This window comes from Anthonomus grandis, chromosome 17, assembly GCF_022605725.1.
Source record: "Anthonomus grandis grandis chromosome 17, icAntGran1.3, whole genome shotgun sequence".
Taxonomy (NCBI): Eukaryota; Metazoa; Arthropoda; class Insecta; order Coleoptera; family Curculionidae; genus Anthonomus; species Anthonomus grandis.
In genome coordinates this window covers 20,307,937-20,316,209 of record NC_065562.1, presented here as the reverse complement: position 1 = coordinate 20,316,209, position 8,273 = coordinate 20,307,937, and the positions used below count along the sequence as shown (strand labels likewise).

General features: G+C 34.7%; 1 protein-coding gene across 1 annotated transcript in view; it reads right to left on the bottom strand.

Annotated features, from left to right (window-relative positions):
- Positions 1–675: 675 nt before the first annotated feature.
- LOC126746325 (dopamine receptor 1) overlaps positions 676–8,273 on the bottom strand; it is a 60,638-nt gene continuing 53,040 nt past the window's right edge. The window contains exons 3-8 of the mRNA XM_050454523.1: positions 7,986–8,058; positions 7,605–7,750; positions 7,125–7,288; positions 4,258–4,490; positions 2,519–2,748; positions 676–2,405 (exon numbers count right to left, since the gene is read on the bottom strand). Of these exons, the coding sequence (XP_050310480.1) occupies positions 1,989–2,405; positions 2,519–2,748; positions 4,258–4,490; positions 7,125–7,288; positions 7,605–7,750; positions 7,986–8,058 (1,263 nt within the window). The 3' untranslated portion in view covers positions 676–1,988. The remainder of the gene's footprint in view (positions 2,406–2,518; positions 2,749–4,257; positions 4,491–7,124; positions 7,289–7,604; positions 7,751–7,985; positions 8,059–8,273) is intronic.

The following is an 8,273-nucleotide window of genomic DNA, read 5'->3' as shown; positions in this document are numbered from 1 at the left end:
TTTAAATCATAATATGCACTTTGTAATTTTTTTTTTCAAAAAACGCTTAAATAGGTGTCTAATAAAATTAATTGTATACAAATTTTTAAAACCGGATTTTGAATATTAATTATTAAATACGACCATTTGTTTGGAATTTGCGCTAAAAAAAATCACATTGAAAAAAAATCTCGAAACTCATTGAACAGAAAATTAAATTCTTATTAAAACGACTTCAAACACTATATAGTTATCTGCAACCGTTTCTAAGATAATGGGATTTAAAGTGCAAAATCCGGCTCGAAGGACCAAATGTTTTTCGCAAATATCTTCTAAGCTATTGAAGATAGCTATGAGATGTTTATAATCAGCATTTAATTCTCTATAATACTTCAATTTTTTTTAAGCAAAAATTCTTACCCACACTGATAAAGGTTTTTTTTATAATTTTCCACTAAATTCCCCGATTAACAGACACACCTGTGGGGCAAAGAAGGTCCTGGAGCAATTAAAAATTTTCCAGAAAAACAAAAACGAAACGGAAACTCGTCAATCATTTATCCGGAGGGAGAAAATCACTTTTTAAATTATTATTCTCGATCGGTTTTCGATTTCCAGAGCAATTAACTTTTCGTTAATTTCGCAATCTATATTAAAAAGGGGAGTTTTTTGAAATAAAACACCATCAAATCAGAGTTAAAATTCAAGATGATGATATTATATATTATATTCTTTTTACGCTATTTACAGTCTTCAAGGTGACCACTTTACTTATATAAACTAAACGTACACTAGCAAGGGTATAAAATATCGTTTTATAACAAATAGGGATTGACACATTTATTTATAATCTTTGAGCTACCAGACAATGATGAGAAATTATTATTATTTACAAGAAGATATGTTTATTTGCTGTTTCATATATTCTAATTATTATATGTTCACACTCGCGACCCTGTCATTATATATTATTTATGTACATTTTAGATTCTAGGCCGTATGTATAGAGAATCTATTTGTACATTAAGTCGGATCAGAAGCGTTTTATGGCTTTTCTTTATTAAAAGTATTTACAAAAATTATGGAATACTATTTACACAGTAACAGATATGTGACAACGCAACATCACAGTAGTAATGGAAATATGTATTGATGTTTCAAGAGAAAAAATTGGTTTCGATATGTAAGGTAAGTAAAAAAAGTCATTAATCATTTTAGTATTCATATAAAGGTTTGAATAAAAAGCGTTTTTTCTGTATAAGGGTGAAATGGTCGGGGTTTGTCACTGTATATAATGTATTTTGAATGGAAAATGGTCCATAATGGTGATATAGCCTAGAATATATTACACTTTATTTATTGCTTATATATTTTTTACAAAATCAGTCTACTCAAGAAAGGGGAAAAATACTTTTTGTTGCTACTGATATAAAGAAATTAAATACACTTTTTTTGTCTAAAAAATTAACAAAATTTAAAATTTGATTATTTTTATATTTTAGAAGTTTTTTTTAAACATTAAAATGAAAAAAAAAATTTAAAAAACTTAGGTCATGGGTGGGATTCGAACCCGCGACCCCTGCATGTCTCATGTAAATTTTTAAGCCAACCGTACATGCAGGCGTCGCAGGTTCAAATCCTCTTTAGGACTAAACTTTTTTATTTTTTAAAATACTTTAATTGCATTAAATTTTCATATATAATATCAAAATGAGTTGCTTTTTCAATTAATAAATCAGTTAATAAAATATCATTTTTTTTCAATTTATTGATTTTCTGGCTAACCCGTAAGTCGTATCAAAAAATGTATAGAATAAAACTCATTATTTAAAATGAAGACAAAAAAAAATCACTACTGGGGAATGAAACTGTATAACCAAGAGGAATGAAACTGGAGGGCACCAAAGCTACCATCAATGTTTGACACCAATAAAGTAACCTTTGCTACAAAAAACAAACTTGCCTAAAAGTGATTACACCATAGTGTCCTGCAAATGATCATACTCCTGTCAAATGTCCGCGACGTCGTCACCCTCCTGCAAAACGTCTGCTGCGGAATTGACCCTCGTCTGTCTTGCCGACTCGTCGCAGCTAAAATGTTCACTGGACTCGAAAAAGTCTCCAAACGACCCGTTTCGCGGTCGCGTGTTCACCACCAGGGTTTTCGTGATCCCGTAATCGGTGACGTATTTCTCGTTATTCCTTAGGGACACCGATTGGTAGCGACCGCAACCGCAGCACCATTCCGGGTAACGGGCGGTCAGGATCCGTTTGAACGCCTCCCGGAATTCCGTGTTGAAGATCGAGTAGATGATCGGGTTGAAGGCGGAATTGGAGTAGCCCAACCAGGTCAGGATCTTGAAGGTGATGTCCGGGATGCAGGTTTTGCAAAAGGCGGCCACGATGTTGATGCAGAAGAATGGTACCTGCATATGGGGAAAAGTACAAAAGTCTCTTATTTCTTAGACTAATTATTGAGGAATGATTATGAAGAAAGTCAAAGTCTTAACAGATTTTTAGTTTATTCATCTACACTTACCCAACAAATCAAAAAAACCCCCATAATAATCCCGACGGTGATCGCCGCCTTGTGATCACTCACGTGATACGGTGAACTCTGATGATTATGCAGATGAATATGCAGGGCCTTATTCTTTTGTTTAATGGTTTTTTTCTTGGATGTAGAATTGGGTATTTCGATGGGTCTAGTGACAGCCCTGATGCTCTTCACGTGTTTCTGGGCGTAGCAGTAGAGTCTACAGTAAATACCTGCATACGGAAAAATTAAGATTCATTTTCATTTAGTAGGGCGAAAACCAATTTCGAGGAGCCGAAGTAATGTTTGCCTTGGGTTTATTAAAGTCGACAATTTTTCGGGTTACGTCCCTTTGGGTTTACTTAGGTTTGAGTGCTTAGTAAGCTATTAACTATGTCAGTTGATTTTATAATTAAATGAAGTTACTTTAATCGATTTATAAAATTGTATAAGTATACATAAGGCATTTGAATGTTGATTCATTATTACTAGACGGCATCATATATTAAAATTTTTTTTGAATTTTTGGACTATACTAAATATATTCTATTTTTTATCAAAGGATTTCTACTATAAGTTTAATAAGTAACAAATAATCAAAATCTTAAATAATGCATGACCGATCATTTTAGAAAGCAGGAATTTTAGTGAAAGAATCTATGAAACCTTTCAATGTTGTATACCCTTCGAATATTTCATAAAGTCGCATATTCTACATTTTTGCTTGCCGAATAATAAACCAGGAGAAACTGCACTTTTATGCATAACTTCAAGTCCGTTTCTTTATGTAAGGAAAAATCCGAATTTTTATCTGGCAAATTTATGGATATAAAGTGTTTTTTAAATTCCAGGAAGTCCAGATTAAAAAGAGTATGATTTCTTTATATTTTAAATATAAGGAATATTCATAAAATATTAATTTTATCATATAACATACTACTTACATACTAGAGTAAAATAACGTTTATTTTATGATTGTAACTTCAGTAGATCAAAAGTTATCAACCAAAAACCTGAAGATTAACGTGCACATTTTGAGAAAATTTAAAAAGTTTGTTAGAGATGATCAGTTAGTGTTCAAGTTTATTTATGTTGATTATGCTTGTAGGTCAATTACCAAAGAAGATTTAAGTCATTTTAGGTTTATGGTGTTAATTGATGGTACAAACTTTGTAGAGCAAATGATTACCAAACAAATAAAGCTTATATAATAATAATAACTTTAGTAGATCAACAACCCAACACTTTTTACTTGGTAACACCGCCATCATTAGTTTTCGGCTTACAGACGACCCAGTTTCCATAAAAAAGAAACGAGAAAATAAACAAACAACAAATCCCAAAGGGATAAAGGGACAAACAAGGAAAAGGCAAAGTGTGCATTACAGTCGCAACAGACTTTCAGGATTTACCACCGCGGCGATTTAAATCTATCAGACAAATTGCACTTGGAGGGTTAAATAAAAAATTTACGTTAAATTTATATGTTTCTGTACCTCAGAGTCGAATTGCATTTAAAAAGAAAAAAGTATTTAATACAGTTTTTAAACGAAGTATTTACTAGTGTCAAATAGTATTAACTCTATTTAATTAATGTTTTTTTGTTGAAAAGCGGCAGTTTCCGGATATCCACACTTCATTATCGAGTATAATTTCCTTTTTAATTAAATACTCTATAAAATTGTTCAAATTGCTCTGTTGTAAAGTAGAATTTTTGAGAGAGAGAGAGAGGAAGGACTTACCCAACATGACAATGCAGGGTACGTAAAAGGAGATGCAACTGGAGACGACGGCGTACGTGGGGGTGAGATCGAGGGCGCAGGTGGGGTAGTTGTGGCCCCCCGATTCGATGACAAAGGGATGCGAGGGCCGATGGAGGCCCAACATAATCGGAACGAACGAGATCAGCCCCGCGAGAAGCCATATCGTGGCGATTGTCGCCAAAGCCACTCGTCTGGTCACCCATCTACCATATCTGAAATAGAAATTCCTTATTTGGTCTTATTAATTAAAGGAACTTTCTCTCAAATTTGAATTATTTATTTTAATACCTTGTAAAACTCGTCAAAAGATGCTAATAGACCAAAAGTCACTCATATAAATGTTTTCCTTAATGCGCTCTTAAATAAATTAAAATTTCTTTCGGAGTAGTTACTGCTCCATTATGATACGCTAACTCTTTCAATTAGCCCCGCTGAAAAAAATCGCGAGGCGTTAAATCTGGGGAGCGAGGAGGCCAAGAAACGGGTCCATTTCTATTCGGAAACTCATTCCAGCCGTAAATTCGTTGTTATTTTATTTATTAGACAATAATACATACGAGGGCGGGTCAATAAGTCCGCGACTTTTTGGATAAAAGACAGGTTTTTATATAAAAAGTTATTTTATTTTTCAACACAGTCTCCTTTGAATTCTATACACTTCGTTCCAACGTTTCTCCAATTTTTTTATCCCTTCGGAAAAATATGATTTGTCGAGGTATTTGTTTGAAAGATGATTTCGTCGTTGGAGTTAAATCTCTTTCCACCGAGCCATTTCTATAAGTTTGGGAATAGGAAATAGTCACTGGGGGCTAAATCTGGAGAATAGGGCGGATGAGGAAGTAATTCGTAACCTAATTCATGGATTTTTGCCATGGAAACTGCACATGTCTGGACCCTTGCATTGTCCTGGTGAAAAATTTTTTTTATTTTGGCCAAATGTGGTCTTTTTTCTCTCATTTCCTCATTAAATCTATCCAATAAGTTGGTATAATACTCTCCATTGATTGTTTTCCCCTTTTGAAGATAGTCAATGTGGATTATACTGCGTGCATCCCAAAAAACGGTCGTCATGACTTTATTGGCTGACAAACCCACCTTTGCCTTCTTGGGCGCCGATTCACACCGAGAAATCCACTGTTTTGACTGCTCTTTGGTCCCCGGCGTGTTGTGGTGGATCCACGTTTCGTCCACGGTAACAAAAAGACGCAAAAATTCGTCCATATTGCGGTTGAATAACGCCAAACACTCCTGGGAAATTGTCACACGGTTGCGTTTGTGGTCGATTGTGAGCAAACGCGGCACCCATCTTGCGGACAGCTTTCTAATACCCAAATGATCGTTCAAAATTGAAACTACTGAACCATGTGATATGTCTATGGCTTCCACGATCTCTCTCACTTTCAATCTCCGATCGGCTAAAACCATATCGTGAATTTTTTCTATTGTTTCGGATGTAGAGACCTCGACTGGGCGTCCAGAACGTTCGGCCTCTTCCGTGCTTGTACGGCCACATCGAAATTCAGTAAACCACTTGTTTACCATGGAAATGGATGGTGCAGAGTCCCCATAATATTTATCAAGCTTAGCCTTGGTTTTTTTCCGTAAAAATAATGCTTAATGAGCACACGAAATTCACTTTTTTCCATTTTCTTCTCAAAACGAGTGGTAGTCTGCTATCAACAGCTGTCAAACACAAACTAAATGACGCAGCTTGTTCAAATTTTGACAGGCGTCAACTGACAGTTCTCTGTTGACAGGAGCAGAATTGCCATTTCCATTAAAGGGCAGGAAATTCTAAAAGTCACGGACTTATTAACCCGCCCTCGTATAACATATCTCAAAATCATATTCAAGTGACTTTGACACCACTTTTACTTTCATCGTCTTTCACCGTCCGGCATGTACATTTTTTCGTAAATAAGTCTGTTGATTTAAATAAATTGAAAATTCAATTTCGAAGGATTATTATGATCGTCATATACAGCGTAATCCACTTAGTAAAATGAAACTCACACAAAATACGACTAATTAGCCGAGGATTAATCGTCTCTTATTGACATTTAGCTTGAAACTAATTAAATTTCGAGGGCCAATTGAAACTGCATCAACATCATCAGGCTTGTGTCTATTTTGGATATTTTAATTTAACATTTGTATTGATTAGACATATTATTTCCAGTAACATGATATTCATTTACAAACTGGCAGGGATAACTCATTACTTAATGCCTCTAGGGCTCGAGATATTATTCTCACTAGAAACTTCTTCTTTTCCTCCTCCTGTTTCATACAAAGTGCGAATCTTAAAAGTTTTCTGAAAGTTTCCTGAAACCAGCCAATATTTCACTCTTCAACTTGTTACTGGAATCTAACTTTCAATTTATTAACTGAAGTTTCACGCGATGGTGGAACATTTTAGTTCCCCAATTAAGACAATTGTTGTTACTAATCCAGATAATATATTCAAATCCCCCCCAGCATTTAAAAGAAAATCGTTAGGCGTGTGTTAATTCCAAAAATAAACATCGACGTCGCTAAGGTATTTTCCGGGATAACTGGATTTCTGGAAGCGAGGCGACGCGTTTACATATACACCAAAAAGGGAATAATCCCCCGGGAGTTTGTCAATTTAGGCAAAATTAACGTTTTAACAATTCTATATAAGGCTATATATATATATATATGTAAGCATAATGGAGCATGGCCGGTTGTTAACACGGTCAAACCATAAACTCGGAATCAAAGTAATTACGCGGAGAATGTAGTGATTCATTAAATCAATTAGGTACATGGAGCTGTGTACATGTTACTACAGGGCTTACAGGGTGATGAAAATTGATCCTTACCTTAAAGGATCTTTGATGTGGATATACCTATCTAAAGAGATCGCGCATAAGTTCAATATGCTTGCAGTGGAACACATGACGTCAAAAGCAATCCAGGTGTCGCAGAATTTACTGCCAAAAATCCAGTGGCCCAGAATGTCATTTACGCCGGCAAAAGTCATCACCTAAAAGTAAGAAAACTTCTAAAGGACATTAAAATTAATTAATTTAAAGCGTCCGTACTGTACGTAAGCAGAAAAGTTCAAAGTTCTAAACAAGCACACACGGAAATTATAGAGAGGCGGGATGATTAATGGGTTTTTGGTGAACGAGGGGAGGAAAGTTGTATGGGACAGCACGTCGTTAACGATCATTTATAATATTTATATCACGATTTATGTTTAAAACAACAATCGCGTTACGTAACCATGCAAACAAAAATTATCAAAAAAAAAGTGTCTACCTTGGTAGCAGCATGCAAAAAGTGGAAATATGGGTTACCAACGAGGCGACAAACAGATCGGCGATGGCCAACGAGGCCAGGAATAAATTCCCGATACGTCGTAGACCCCGGTCGGTGTAGATCGCTATACAGACCAGAATATTCCCGGCTACGGAGAGGAATATTAGCAGGAACAAGAAGACACCTGGAAGCAAGTAGGTTGGACTTAATTCGGAACATACACTGACAATTTGTATTGATATCCTCAGGATTATGTAAAATAGTTCTAAATATCCTTTTTAACCCAAAAAATGGAACATAATATTGCTCTTTTAAACTTGTTTGGCACCCTGAGGAGGTCAAAATAAATCAAGTCGAATCAGTAATCAAATTGTTGTTAGAATGCTGTACAAAGTCCTTTTTTACTAATTATTCCTTACCGATAATAAGATTAAACATCATGGTCATGGTGTCAGCGTCCATGGTGCTCACGAAGGTATCATTGCAGAAGAGCTGAAAATTGAATAAACAATTAATTTACTACCAATTAATGAGAAAATATTAATCTATGTATATGTAAAAAATATTACTTTCCAACCATATACAAAAAAATCGCCATTTCTTAACTACTTAATTTTCATTAAAAATTTCTTAGTATATATTTTTCCTCATTTTAAATATTCATAAAGATGAATGATGAAAAAAATGAAAAAAAAACTATATTAAAT